Source organism: Cyclopterus lumpus, chromosome 22 (assembly GCF_009769545.1).
Source record: "Cyclopterus lumpus isolate fCycLum1 chromosome 22, fCycLum1.pri, whole genome shotgun sequence".
Classification (NCBI taxonomy): domain Eukaryota; kingdom Metazoa; phylum Chordata; class Actinopteri; order Perciformes; family Cyclopteridae; genus Cyclopterus; species Cyclopterus lumpus.
Window position 1 is genome coordinate 13,400,904 of NC_046987.1, and position 15,164 is coordinate 13,416,067.

At 41.1% G+C, this 15,164-nt stretch overlaps 3 protein-coding genes across 5 annotated transcripts in view; 2 read left to right on the plus strand and 1 right to left on the minus strand.

Annotated features, from left to right (window-relative positions):
- Positions 1-18: 18 nt before the first annotated feature.
- On the plus strand, positions 19-4,393 carry LOC117751407 (tryptophan--tRNA ligase, cytoplasmic). Its single transcript, XM_034563261.1, is given in 12 exon segments — positions 19-147; positions 459-575; positions 1,143-1,359; positions 1,534-1,642; positions 1,863-1,982; positions 2,113-2,295; position 2,412; positions 2,454-2,553; positions 2,795-2,907; positions 2,998-3,171; positions 3,253-3,393; positions 3,594-4,393. Coding segments are annotated over 11 exon segments (1,431 nt in total). The 5' UTR covers positions 19-147; positions 459-461; the 3' UTR covers positions 3,753-4,393.
- Positions 4,394-6,443: 2,050 nt separating this feature from the next.
- Positions 6,444-12,716, plus strand: LOC117751404 (mitochondrial basic amino acids transporter). Of its 3 annotated transcripts, XM_034563258.1 has the most exons (5): positions 6,444-6,846; positions 8,047-8,090; positions 8,842-8,883; positions 9,190-9,273; positions 10,097-12,716. In XM_034563258.1, the coding sequence occupies exon 5, from the start codon at positions 10,097-10,099 to the stop codon at positions 10,856-10,858; it is 762 nt and encodes a 253-aa protein (XP_034419149.1). In that variant the 5' UTR covers positions 6,444-6,846; positions 8,047-8,090; positions 8,842-8,883; positions 9,190-9,273; the 3' UTR covers positions 10,859-12,716. The 3 variants fall into 3 exon arrangements, with proteins under 3 accessions (XP_034419149.1, XP_034419146.1, XP_034419148.1); XM_034563255.1 differs by lacking the exon at positions 8,842-8,883 and having other exon boundaries at positions 10,097-12,715; XM_034563257.1 differs by lacking the exons at positions 6,444-6,846; positions 8,047-8,090 and having other exon boundaries at positions 8,100-8,883; positions 10,097-12,715.
- Positions 12,717-12,897: 181 nt separating this feature from the next.
- fancm (FA complementation group M) overlaps positions 12,898-15,164 on the minus strand; it is a 37,461-nt gene continuing 35,194 nt past the window's right edge. Inside the window, 5 exon segments of the mRNA XM_034563260.1 lie at positions 12,898-13,477; positions 13,578-13,872; positions 14,042-14,387; positions 14,503-14,578; positions 14,651-15,144. Of these exon segments, the coding sequence (XP_034419151.1) occupies positions 13,357-13,477; positions 13,578-13,872; positions 14,042-14,387; positions 14,503-14,578; positions 14,651-15,144 (1,332 nt within the window). The 3' untranslated portion in view covers positions 12,898-13,356.

Sequence of the window (15,164 nt, forward strand, 5' to 3'; positions counted from 1 at the left end):
GTTCCCACGGTGGCATCTTTTCCATTAATTAATAATAGCGGAACCTTTGAAGACGCGTATTTGCCCGGGAAGCATTTGATCCAAACACTACCTCAGTCAGGCTGATGCAACTTCATTGAGTTGTCAGCGGTGTGTAAAGAATATACGGTATGCCGGCTAGTCGCTTATTGAATCATAAATAACATTAACCCCTCTGTTATTAAATATGATTGTAATGTGTTTACCATTTATGTTATGTTAGCGTAAGGTCAATCTAGAGGTAATGCCAGACGATTAGCTAGCTCAAAAGCGTCATCAAGTTAACTGGTCACATATGGGACGATTTTAAACTGCAGTGGGAGGGGATACTGTAATGCTTGAGCAGTTACGATAGATGCTATACAGAACATGTATCTTTCAGTTATGTTATATATTTGGTGAGTAACGTTAATTTGTTGTACCTTCTATAATGCTATTAGAAGATGACAGACTGTCATGGAGACGGCGAAGGAGCCAACGGTCCTCTGAAGCTCTACGAGAAACTGGCAGCACAAGGAGACGAAGTCAGGGCCTTGAAAAAAGCGAAAGCAGAGGAAGTAGGTGTTCGTAATCTACCGTGTAAAAACAGGGATTTCACTCTGCGTTAGTTAATAAAGGGTCGGTTAATCTAATGTAGCAAATCGGTGAGCTGGTCAGGTTAATGGTCAGATTCGATTTTGATACGCTTTTTGCATCAGTGTGATGTACTTTTATTTTATTGGATTAGCCATTCCCAGTCTCGTTTTTTGTACCTATTGAGAATTGGTCAATAGAAAAATATTATTGAATAAATGTTATCAACATTGTTACACTGTGATTCCCCGAGGTGACAGCACTGAAAAGTGACATTTGAATCAATTCAACAGAAACAATTGACAGGGACTATTTTTTTTTTTACTATTGGTTGAAAGTAGTTCCATTGAAAACTTTTTATAGTGAGGTCCATATATTTTCCACCGTAACCTGGACATTGTATAAAGGGCATACAGAAATCTTAGAAACCGAGAGCTGAAACCAAAAACTATCTGCATAGCTTTGTATTTTGGGTGAACAACCCCTTTAAAATACAATGAGAATAGCTTTACACTGCTGCTTTATTTTACTAAAGTGTTTGGGTTCCTCAGGCTGACATTGATGCTGCTGTCCAGATGCTGCTAAAGATGAAAGTAAACTACAAACAGTTGACTGGTCAGGATTACAAAGCAGGATGTCCGCCCTCAGAAAACTCTGTTGCCCCTGACAACAGGCCAGCAGCAGATGGCGCTATTGACGAAGACACCGTTGACCCATGGAACGTTTCCACCAACAACGCCAAGGGAGTGGATTATGACAAACTCATAGGTAAGATTAAAAGTAGCTTCATAAGTGGCCTTCACACAGAGTTGAATTTCTATTTCTGCGTCTTTAACTTGGATACAAATTTATGTGAGTGATATATTTTCAATCATAAGGTCAACATGTGATTTATGCTATAGAATATCAACTCAATTCACATTGTGTCATGTCTTTCTTTAGTGAGGTTTGGCAGCAGTAAAATTGACAAGGAGCTGGTGGACAGAATAGAAAAGGTATCGGGACAGAAGCCTCATCACTTTCTACGCAGAGGAATTTTCTTCTCACATAGGTCAGCGTTTAAGGAACTGAAAATGTCATCTGTGTCATAATTTTTATGGTTACTCATTTCCATGGAATGAGTTATTGTGCGGTGTCAACATGAAAAACATCCACTCTGAACCTCTGTGACCTTTCATTCCAGTTATCCCACTAAGTAAAACATGTGGTGAGAGTTAATGGGAGAATTAGACATCAATGTATCACTTTCCTCTTATATCTGTTCCTGGCAGAGATATGCATCAGGTGCTGGATATGTATGAGAAGCACAAGTCCTTCTACCTTTACACTGGCAGAGGTCCGTCCTCAGAGGCCATGCATGTTGGTCACCTCATCCCCTTCATCTTCACCAAGTGAGTTCTCCCTTTATAATGTTTATTAATAACTAAGAGCTATTAAAGGCAAATGTAAGTGTTAATCAGCAAAGCACCATCTTCAATTCAGAGTATCAAGTTGGAGCTGAAACTTACTTTCTTGTTGCAGATGGTTGCAGGATGTATTTGACATTCCTCTGGTGATCCAGTTGACTGATGATGAGAAGTACCTGTGAAGGATCTAACACTAGAAGAGTGCCACCGGCTTTGCTGTGGAAAATGCAAAGGACATCATTGCCTGTGGCTTTGATGTGAACAAAACCTTCATCTTCTCTGACCTTGAATACATGGGGTAAAATCTATTCCTATGTGACGGACCTTATGCTGAGGTTTCCTAGGATTCATAGAAGCCTTGCCCTATTTATTATTTGTTCACATAAAAGCATATCATTTCTTAATTTAGTCAAGAGTTTTGTTTTTAATGTGTTCATTTAATGTTACCTTCTGCAGTGCATCCCTGAATTCTACAGAAATGTGGTGAAGGTCCAGAAACACGTGACATTTAACCAGGTCAAAGGCATCTTTGGCTTTACAGACAGTGACTGCATTGGTAAGGCAACTTAAACAACTGATGACTGCATGCTTAATTATAAAAAATAAAGACAGATCATTCTTCGATTGCTTTCTTAGTCAGGCCAGCAACTGAAAGATTTACTAACGTTTTCATTTTGTTTTACTAAATACGTTGGCGTAATCCTGTTTTTTTAAATTGATTTATTTCTGATCCTGAAGTGATATTGTGTTCATACCTTGTTGTTTTTTATGGTGTTTATTGTTTTCTGTCCATACAGGAAAGATCAGCTTCCCAGCCATCCAGGCAGCCCCATCGTTCAGTAGCTCTTTCCCACAGATCTTTAAAGGCAGAAAGGATATACAGTGTCTCATCCCCTGTGCAATAGACCAGGTCAGGACATCATTACAGTAATGGATGACAACATAATAGTGTCATATTTCACAATGACATGTGTCCATATCTATCCTCTCGCTCATCCAGGACCCCTACTTCAGGATGACCCGTGATGTAGCTCCAAGGATTGGCTACACCAAACCAGCCCTGCTGCACTCCACCTTCTTCCCAGCCCTGCAGGGGGCGCAGACCAAGATGAGCGCCAGTGACGCCAACACCTCTATCTTCCTCACTGACACTCCCAAGCAGATCAAAAACAAGGTGCTGCTATTACTAGTCATTGCCAATTCAAATGTATATTGTCGATACTTGCTTACTGAACAGTGTTATCTTTACTCACAGGTCAACAAACATGCCTTTTCGGGAGGAAAAGACACAGTGGAAGAGCACAGGAAGTATGGTGGAAACCCGGATATAGACGTTGCCTTCATGTACTTGACCTTCTTCCTGGAGGATGATGAACAGCTGGAGAAGATCAGACAGGTGAAGATGTGGATGACAGAGAAAACAAATTATACTTTCCAAACTTTATTTATTTTGCTAATCACGCTCTTTTCTCTGTTTTTTGTTTTCCTGATTCTCTCTACGACGTTGACACTCGTTCTGGTTTCCACATCCTCCCTTGAACTCTTCAACTTCCTTTCTGCAACTCATTTCCTATTCCTTTAAATTTCCCTCTATAGGATTACCTCAGTGGAGCTCTTCTAACGGGAGAACTGAAGAAGCTTTTGATTGAGACACTGCAGCCAATGATTTTGCAACATCAAGAGCTACGCAAACAAGTCACAGTTGAGACAGTCAAACAGTTCATGACGCCCAGGCCTTTAAATTTTAACTTATAGCCTGCTTGAGCAACTGAGATGTCAATGTTTATTATGTCACTAACCTCTGTGCAAGTGCAAATAATGATCCATCTTTTTCCATTTAATTTGCAACGTGAAGACAATGGTGTGCTACTCTGTGGCCGACGAAGTGTTGCATTACCCTCGCCTTCATGCTAATTGTCATGCTACTTGTTAGATTTTCTCTTCACCAAGTGCACAAATCTATTCTCATGAAGTGTTTGTGTTTGCAGCACTGCTGTAATGTCACATTAACCCGACCCTTCACCCAGAAAACCATTCCAGATGAATGACAATTAAATAGTTATTGTTGCAAAGTCTGCTTACAACACGGCTACACATTTACCTTTTAAAAGCGTTAGTCAAGGAGTTTTATTTTACTTGGGGAGGGGGGAATAGCCTCTGTACAGTAACTGTCACTGTCATGAACAAAAGCAGCTGTGTTGTAAGAGATAGGTGCAGTATGGTCATATGAGACGTGAATGTCTGAAGAGTTTGAGCATATCAATAAGGAGGCTATCTGTGTAAAATGTATTTCTTATGAGCAAAAGGAAGTTGATTCAACTCTTTTTTTGAGCACGGTCTAAGTGTAGAGGTTTTGCACAGACAAAAAAAATAAAAAGGACTTGAACAACCACAAACTTTTCTTTTGAAAACGCATGTTTATAGGGTCACACAGCCTTTTACCTTTCACAGCAGAAATGTTAAATGTTTACAGCAGTCACAGTAAATACATAATTGCAGTCTGTTCTCAAATGTAGGAGTAATCTTAAGAGGGAAATGAACAATTGTAAGTACATGATGAACAAGTAATTTTTTTAAACATTTATCCCAAATGTCTCTGCAAAAAGATAATACATTGTATAATAAATACTAGTTGACTCACTTAAATCATTTGAATAAGTTGTGATTAATATATGCAGCACAGTGTTAAGCTACTGCAAAAGTGCAAACACTGGTCTATATCAGCTTGTTTGGTACTGATATGATATAATACAGTGAAAATAATGTGATGTTTTACAACTCCCCAAAAATTCACAATTCACTTTAAACTGGTAATAAAGGCACCTGAAGACCAATGCAGGAACATAAACAGTCAACTTCAGTTGTAAACTCCACACCTGCAGCCCAAGGATATGTTATGTAGACAACCATATATTAGCCGTCTTAAATACATACTTTATACATACATATTGAAATAGAGAAATCCTTCATAATGGCATTATTTAAAAACTTCAGTATTGTTTTTTTTCATGTGTCCCCCTGTCAAACTATGAGAGGTAAGACGAAATTGTGACTCATCCAAAGTCATAAATACGGAAGAGAACATAAAGCTTTAGGTAAGTTGAGTGTTTATGAAGGCACCTCACTGTTTTTTATACATGGAGAAGACATGTTCACTGGGAAGGCTGAGCGTCAGGCCCTTTGAGAGTCTATCAGATAATATTGTTTGCGATACATTAATACAAAGCTTTGTTATGCACTCTACAAACCAGTCCATCTGGAGATGAGCTTTAAACATGTTGCACCACTTCCCACTCTAGGAGACATTTGAATATGTTTGAAATTACACTAGAAACAAATGTTCCAGGCCAGAGACCTAACAATTTGCTTCCAATTGTGCAAGCTGTACTTTATATTGGCATCTATTTTTTAATGTAATGTACAGGTAAGTTGTGTTTGGTTTAGCTGGTTGAATCTGTCCCAGGGCTAACCGCTGTTGGAAGATGATTCGAATAATTAGAAAGGTGGCAAAGAGGGGTTCATCTGTCAGGAGCCAGAAGCTTTTAGAGCCCCATAAATCCTTTCTGGGCCGTGGTAAGTGGGCAGTAGATGGGGCCATGGTACTTTGGTTTCCGGGCTTCTGCTGCACATTTTGTGCAACTCTTCCAGTCAGGCCTAAGAGGAAGATGTTATACTTGGCGGGATGGCCATCAGGACTTCGATGCCATCGTTTATAGAGATGCTGAGAAATATTCCTGAACACATTTTGTTGTGGCTGGAGCTTTCAGGGTTGCTGGAGTGCTGAGATTACTCGCTTTGACGAGCCGATAATCCCTTTTTGATTGGATTATCTTATATTTCGTGGGCCCATAGATTCTATGCTCAGTGATGGAAGAAGTAGTATGATATGTTGCCTTAGTCGTAGTAATACCACAGGGTAAAAAACTTTAGTCAAATACTTAGTCGTGCATTCAAAATCTTACTTCAGTACAAGCGCAAGGTATCAGCATCAAAATATACTTCAAGTGCCAAAAGTAATAGTACTCATTGTGCAGAATGGCCCATTTTTATTGGGTTCTAATTAGTGTGGTATCTTGATCTATACATTACATCATCATTTATGTGTTGATTAAATAGTTTACATTAATATTCTGGATCTGCAAACTTCATAAATAAACAGTACTTGCGTAAGTATACTGTACGTACTTTGCAGTACTTGCAGGGCGCTACAGAGCTGAATGAAGTTCAGTGAGTGTACTAAACATAGCTCCCCCATCGTTAAAGTTGGACACTCTTCCATGCTGATGACGACCACCACGATAACACTGTTGATTTTGAGGGCTTCAAACACGCCTCTGCAGCTCAACCCGACAGCAGCCAATGGGCGCGAGGGGCGGACAAACCCGGCGAGGGGGAGTTGTCTACTTCCAAGTAATCCGATTGGGTTTCCTTAAAAAAAAAAAGAAACCTGCAAACACGTTTCTTCTTTTCTTCTTTGAGCCAGTGCCTCCTCTTCCTCCTCCCACCGCGCTACAGATATAGAAAGTTTCTGTCAGTAAAGCACTTAAACATAGTGAGTGTGTGCGCGGAGACATCGGCGAAATACACCACGTCACAGTTCCAACCAGGCTCCGAGTCTGCGCGCGTGTATCGTGATTCAAGCCTTGAAACCCAGCGGAGGAGGTCGCTCACCAGCTTGTCTGAGTTTGTAATTAACGAAGCACAGACGTCTTCCCGGGAGATATATAACACAGTTCCCTCTAAATACCGTGTGAACTTCGTCTGTCAGCCACCACGCTAGCTTGACACGTTTCAACCGTGATATTTTTTGAGGGAATGGCATTGGACTTCGCTGCGGGCTGCTTAGGAGGTGAGTACCGAGCCGGTATTGATGTTAGCTTTTTGAGCTAACAAGCTGGAGCTAATTAGCATTAGCCAGCGTTTTTCTAGTCAATGAGCGCGTGGAGCTCAGACTGGTAAAGGGGGTTTGTCCCCCAGCTGCCACGTCCGAGAAACAACACACAAAACTTACAGTGAAGAGACTCAAACTTCTAAAGTGGTATGTACTACCCCCCCCGGGTGTTAAGTTATGAAATGACATACAGGGAGGGAGTGGTGTTGACATTCTTGAAAGAGCTGGTTTTGTGTGCGTTACTTGTGCACGCGTCACATTGTTTTGTTTAGCTAACTGTGTGCGTGCGTTAGGGGCATGGCTTCAGCTTTTATCTTGCTTATTACTCATCAGATGTCAGACCATTCTGCATTCCCGTACCTCGGAAGAGGACTTACCCTCTCGACCGTAGGTTGACTGAGTTAATGACTGTTTTAATGGCGGTATCTGGCAGCCAGTGTTTCCACTACATGATGCCCTGGGAATCTTGTCAGTTGTTTTGTCTTTCCACCAAGGCCAGTTCATTTATGTAGAGATACTAGGACTCTAAAATAAAGCCATATTTGTGCTCCTTAGTCAGATGTCTTCCCCTAAAGCTAATTTAGATTTACCCTCTCACTACTACAGACTGTTGTGTTATTCATTCACTGATTCAGACATGTTCTGTCCTGTAGGTCTGTCCCAATGCAAGCTGGTCACACCGTTATAACAAGTGTGTGCAACAACTGTATCAGGAAACTCAAAACCAGTACATTTTTAATATGTGATAAACTGTCCCCATACCTAATTTAGTTTTTAAAAAGCCTTTTGTATCTTACTGTTTGTATTCAGCATTAATACCATTAATGATGTGTGCATATGGTGTAACATTAATGTATGTTGCATTTGAGGATTAGATACCTCTGATGATTGAATACCTCTTGGCTAATATGTCCTGATATGACATGGTCAGAAGTTACTGTTGTATAATGGATGTTTTGCTCATTGAAGTCAAGGACAGCACTGTCAAGCTTTCGACACAAGTACAATGTAGTGGCTAGCTGATTACTCTGCTCAGTCTCGGGCCTGGACTGTTTGCATTTGAGATATGAGCCACAAGAGTATAAGCGGTTTTCTAATCACTTGTTTTCTAATTGGTATTTTCCAATATGATTTTTAAAACGTCCTCTTGTTTTTCAGGTGCAGCTGGCGTTTTGGTTGGGCATCCATTTGACACTGTGAAGGTGGGTGTCTGTTCCATATGTTTTACTATTTGCTCATGTTAGGCAATGTCATGATTCAGTTGTTAGTGTTGTAAGTCACACCACTCTGAATTTGAACCCAGATAATCTGAAGTTGGTCATCCTACAATAGACTGAGATACTTGCGCAAGATCAGTTGACTGTAGAGCTATTACTATTTGTTTTTTGTTTTAACTCATGAAGATTGTGTTTTATTTGTCAACGACCAAGTTTTATGTATACTGTAAAGTGTTTTTCTGAACTTCAGGTTACATCGAAGTTCAGAACAACATCTCAACTAATTTCCCTTCAGATCAAAATAAAGTTGTCATTTATCAGAGGCTATTTGGGGACCTTTGCTTCAGTTACTGGCATTTTGCTGAATAACTCTGGTGGTCTCTTATCTGGTACAGTCATTGTTTTAAATTAACCGCATAGTCACATGAAGTATTGTAATCACTATAGTTTGTAGAATTCTTTCTGCAGTACTTATTGGTGTGGTTTTCTGACATAATTTCTGTAAAACTAACTTAATATAATAATTTGTTGTCATAAGTCATTCATATCTGTTTAAAAATGCAAGGTATGCTTAAATATAGCACACAATTGTTTGAAATAGTAGCATCCACTTGGGAGGCATACAGAGATGGTCAATGGTTTGGTTGTAGCTCTTTTATACCTTGCTTTCAATGTCATTTCTCCCTGAGCGTGTGTCTTGGGGAGTCTTAACAGCAACAGTGTCACTGTGTTGTAGATGAGAGAGAAATAAACAACCTCTCGATGGAAATATGACCTAGTAAGTATGGTCGAGGTCTTTTTAAAATTTATTTCACCCACTGTCTTGTCTTGCGCTATAGAAATATATAAAAAGCACAGAAGCTATTTTGGTTTCTCATACAACTTCATCCTCGGTTAATTTTTCTTCCCCCTTATGTCGCATCCTTTTAACATATTTTTTTACCCTCAAAGAACTATTTCAAAGCTCTGCCTGCTTGTTTCCTGTTAGATCTGTGTTACAATATGTGGTTTGTAGTGTTGTGGCCCTGTTGTTGGCCTGATTACTCTATCGTATGACTCTAACCTGAAAGTTGTGCTTCCACAGGTGAGGCTTCAAGTTCAAAATGTGGACAGACCTCTGTACCGTGGGACATATCACTGCTTCCAGTCAATTATTCGGCAGGAGTCGGTAAGTTTGTTGTAAATGTCTCTTAATGTTGTACTAGTTTATTTATATATATTTATATATTTTTTTATAGGTTGCACTTAAACATGTCATGGCTGTTTAAATGATGGGTATGTCTTTCACCATGTGCTCTCTACTATGCCAAGATTGAGAATAGTCACTGCTCTAATTAAAGTATCCAGTTACAGTCCCACCTCTAAACGTGCATCAGCCCATGATCAGCCAGCATGTTCCCAACATGGGGTATACAGGCTGAGAGGGGGTGGGGGGGAGTCTGTTAGCCAGGGTCACTGAGGACCTTTTTTCAGCATGGGCTAAATAAAGCTTTGCACCTCATGCCATTTGAGTTAAGTGGTGTAGGCTTGGTCTCACATGGAGGCTTTGGATTGTATTTCTACTACATTAAAATATGAAAATTGTAAGTTGTTCCCTCACATTCATCTATGTGGACATTCATTTACAAAACTAAAACAATGACCTGTTGACCTTTTATTTATTTTGCCGCGTATCACACAGTTGTATGTGTGGACCTAGCAGCTGAAGCTGGCTGTCAAGAGTAAAAAAAAAAACTCTCCTTAAATCTAGCATCGAAATGATGAGTACAAAATGGAATTAATTTAAGAATGAATCAATTCTTTGAGGACACGTCAACATTAAAATACAACTTTAATTAATCTGGTTTGCTACAATATGTTATAAATACGTACAAGCTAAATTAATTAGAATTGGGTGCAGAAATGATTATAAAATGTTCCTACCTGCAGGGTTCTGTAGAGATTCTGATGCGTCCCTCATTGGTCCCAGTAATCTGTCTTTGTGTCTGTAGATGCTCGGTCTGTATAAAGGCATTGGCTCTCCAATGATGGGCCTGACCTTCATCAATGCCATAGTTTTTGGTGTCCAGGGCAACGCCATGCGCAAGCTTGGCCGCGACACACCTCTCAACCAGTTCCTGGCTGGAGCCTCTGCAGGAACCATCCAATGTGTCATTTGCTGCCCAATGGAGCTGGCGAAGACACGCATGCAGTTGCAAGGGACTGGAGAGAAGAAGTCTAAGAGGAAGCTGTATAAGAACTCCCTGGACTGTCTGGTGAGAATCTACAACAAGGAGGGAATCCGAGGTATCAATCGCGGCATGGTGACCACCTTGCTGCGTGAGACTCCTGGTTTCGGTGTGTACTTTCTCGCTTATGACATGTGGACACGCTACCTTGGCTGTGAGCCGGATGATCCTTACATGATCCCCAAGCTGTTGTTTGCTGGTGGAATGTCTGGCATCGCTTCCTGGATCTCCACCTATCCCGTGGATGTGATCAAGTCGCGCCTTCAGGCGGACGGGGTGGGCGGTGTCCACCAGTACAGTGGCATCATGGACTGTGTCAGACAGAGCTTAAAGAAAGAGGGGTGGAGGGTGTTCACACGTGGACTCACATCCACGTTGCTCCGTGCGTTTCCAGTGAATGCTACCACATTTGCTACTGTGACTCTATTTTTATTGTACATGCGTGAGGGAGAAGAGTGTAGCATTCAGGACTCTGAGGTGCAGTCCGGCCAGCTGCAACCACAGACGCAGCCAACAAGCATGTGAGCCATTGTGCTGCACAGAGAATTACTACAGTCATCAGCAAATCTATTTAGCATTTATCTAGATGAAAGTTGCAGCTTAATACAGGTCTATGATCTGCTAACTGGTGTCCATTATGAGAAAGGTAGACTGACCCAAGGTACGCCCATGGAGCTTCAGCCAAGTGACCCGTGTGCATTATTTAAATAATATATATTTTAAGATAAAGGTTGCACTTGTAAATATGGTATGGTTAATAGTCCATGGTTTTTGTACACTTTGTCTTTAATGTTGTTCAGGTCAGAGGATGTTAACCACTGTTCTCCACTATAAGACCTGCCTAAATTTAGTAGATTATTCACTGATAGTTATTGATTACCAAAAAGTCTACGAAGTTTAGCATGTTTGTGAACATGAATGCATTTTTTACTGTTACATTTGACAAATTTCAATCGGTAAAATGAATGTGATTTTTAACATTCAATTAAAAGATTTTCATGGTTTCCAGGTCAAGTGCCCCCCTAACTATTTACTTCCATATAGTGTGAACGCAGCATCTTTTTATAATGTTGACAAAGACAGCGTTTTACCAATATCTAGTCATTTCTTTTTTTATTATGATTGCATATGTAGTTAAACTTTCCTATGAGAAGTCATATGAATTTGAGCCACGGTCTGGATGCTTTTTAACATTTTTAATTGGTGGAAATATCTGTTCCGTTTTGCCATTTGAATTATGACAAACATGGTTCAGATGCATAAGAATGTGTGATAAAATATGTAACTATATGATAATTGTCCAAAGCCATTATGCTGATTTTAATTTTTGTTGTGGACATCGTACAGTGGCCAAAGAAAGCACCTTATGGTATGATGAGTACATGTACGGTTAGAAACTATTTTTGGCCATCAGTTTTCCCTTTGCAATAGATTTTTAAATGTTCTATTTCCAAGTAGTGCAATATTCTGGTACAGTGTCGAGCAATGATGGTTAAAAGTAGGCTTTTAAATTTTGTGTGTCTTGTTTGCACATGTCAGGGTCCACAGCCTCCGTCACAACAGTTCCGTACACACTGGCCTGCGCCACCTAGAGGCAGAAGAAGTAATTGGTCTGGCAATGTTAACGCTTTCAGCTGCAGATTTACCATTTTGTAGCTGCTGGTTGCGAGTTTTTAAGATGGATATTTGTAATGTTGGCACCAAAGTTTGAACCAACCTATTTTGCAAACCGTTCTCATTGTCTCTACTTCTTGACTCGGTAATCTTTGACAAACCAAATAAAGATGGGACACATCTGCTTCCCTCATTACCCAGGATAGTCATTCTAAGACAAGTGGACCCGCAGTGACCTTGAGTAATTTGACCTCTACGTTACTCAATTAACAGCTGCCCGAGTTCACAGATGTTATACCTTTTCCAGGTTTGAAAAGTAAATAACAAATCGAATTGCGTCCATGCACCTAAAGAATGCCTTTTGTAAACCTACTCTTAGTGGACACAAGTATCAACATTGCTGGAGCTAATTTTCCTTCCACACATTTTCATGTCTGCCGTTTTTTCTTTTTAAAGAGTGGCAGATGTTTGACTGGTCTGAAACGGCTTTGGGGTTGCCCAATGACATAGTACATACTGTGAATTTGGGTTTTGTTTTTATATCATCCTTTCTTTAATTACCATTTATTCTTTCTTTCACGGTTTTAGTTCTGTCTAGAATTGTCTGACTGTACTGGTGGGTCATGCATGTCATCTTTGTAAAGGGCTGATTTAACTGTCTAATGTGCCTTCATGTTCTGTGCTTGTTTTATATACACTATCTTGCACCAAAGCAGCAAGCACGCTATGTAGTACTCTGAGAGAATGGTGAAATAAAAATCACATTGTTTTCTGAAATACAGTTCTTGGTGCAGTTCAACTATTGCCACAATGTTATGAGAATGGATCGATCTATTAAGTGAGTCCGGTAAGAAATCCAGAGATGTCTTGTTAAAGAAATGAAAGACTGACCTCTAGTGGTGGTACATGCGTATCACAGGTTCTACTTACTGTACACAAACACTAATGTATAAAAATAGCCATGTTTATTCAAGAAACTTGATACCATATTAAATTATTTTAGAGTAGCATTGTAAACAAACGTAAACATGATTTGGCAAAAAGAATAAGTTAAAGTATCAATCAAATATTGATTGAGTTCAGTATTGCACTGGATTAGTTTTTGCCCATGAGTCTAAAGGGATACACTTCACCCAAATTATTTTACAAATGTAGCATAAAAGTCTTATATCAGAAAACCCATGGTATTATAAATGCATTGAGGTGGATGTTTCCCTTTCAAGGTTCAATGATTATACTGAGGCACTTCATTGAGATAAAACTTCAGATAGATCAGTCACTACGTATTATAATACCCGTCATCCTTTGGTCCCCGGTGAGACTGAAAACAAGTAAGATCAACAGAGAGAAGGGAAATAAAGGAACAGTAGTATATTTCAGATTTCCTACAGTGTTTCTCCTTCATGCTGCTAGGTTTTTCCTGCTTCTGATGTGTTCATGAAGGAGTCGCAGGAGTAGCACAGGAAGCGGTAGATGTCCTCGGCTCTGGACCGACTCATGCAGCCTCCCTTTTGTATGGCTTCAATGGAGCTGTGGGAGGAACAAAAGACGGGAGGAGAAGTTATACTGTGTTAACAAGAGGGGAAAGAAGGTATCTGTTCTTCTGCCACATTGCACACGCTTCCTTTACCTGTTGATGAGTTGGGCAATTGATCTGAAGTTGTGGCTCATGCTGAGGGCATGGATGTAGCTGACTGAGGGCAGGCTTAAGTAGAACTGCAGAGCCTGCTGACTGTGCTGCCCTTTGACCTCCAACGGCACAGCGATGCCCTGCCCTTTACGCTGCTCCAGCCGTGCCAGGTCGGCCAATAAGCCGGCACTCTGTTCAGGCCCATCACTCCACAGCAAGCGTATCCCGATACGCACCAGTGCTGTCAAAGTGCTGTCATAGTAACGTGTTCGCTGAAACGGACGTGACGCCTCGCCTGTGACAATTATAAAGACTTGAATCTTGAATGATGTTGATAACACAAAGTAAATCAAAATTGTTGCTCAAACTACTAAAATGTCCTGTCATCAAAATACACAGTACAATACCCATATTTAACCAAATATTGCTGAATATTAAGTCATCAACTCAGCAGTCCGACTGACCTGGCTTCATTCGGTCCTTCTCCACTATCAGACAAACGCGCTCAAACAATCCCTGCAAGCTGTTCACTCTTTCAGCCAATCGCTTGCGGTTCTGCATCGCAGCCAAGTCCGATTGGCTGTGCCTCTCCACTGCCGTGCGGTTGCTGACAATGAAGTAGCTGCCGTCCAGTGAGCAGATGTGGACGGTGGCTGCGTGGCGCTGACGGAGGCTGGTCATCAGCTCCACCCCACTACTGATGCAACGACTGTCCATCAGAATGCAAACCGGTGCGGGGGGCTCACCGACTGATGGATCCTGTGCAGTGGACGTTTGTGGAACTGAGAAGCTGGCAAGAGGTGCCTTGACCTACAAAAAACAACAAAAACTTCTTTGTATGTTTTAGTGACCATGTGCCTGGTTTACCAACACACACCGTATGATCTCATGGGCGAGTGTGTATTTGTACCACCTTTGCTCGTACCTGGGGTTGTTTCTCTGGCTCTATAAAGTCGAGCTCATCAGAGAGAAAATGCTGATTTTCTAACCTTTGACGACACCTGCAAGATAAAGAAAATAATGTTCTAGTGGTTGATGAATGTTTATGTGCTACTGTATGAGAATGTCTTTACCTTTCCTTTTGCTGGTCCTCCCTCACTGATAACCTCTGTGCCTTGCTCAGTAATGAGACCTTGGATGCTACGGTTGAAGACGAGGAGGAAGAGGGTTCCTGCTGTGCCCGCTGTACCCTGCTGGGCTCTGGCTGTGCTACCTTTGGCCACAGAGGGACGGCAACATCCGCTTCTGTTCTTACCAATCTCTTCTTACCGGCTTCCTCCGTCTCCTCCTCACTAGAGTCATCATGGCGTATGACACGGATGCGCTTGGTATTCACCCCGGCTTTCTGCTCTGCTGGAGCTCCAGCTGTAATCTTGGCACCGGCCCCCGCTCTTGCTTTGTGTAAGAATACACGCCGTCTGGTGGCATACTGCCTCCGTCCCTCCACATATGATTCCTCAGGAATAAGTTCAATGTCTTCAGCGTCCTCCTCGCCGCTCTCCACCTCCTCCTCCTCACTTCCCACCACAAAGCTGTCCTCTGCATACGTTTCATCCATCTCAGGCACCTGTCAATAATTAGACTTAA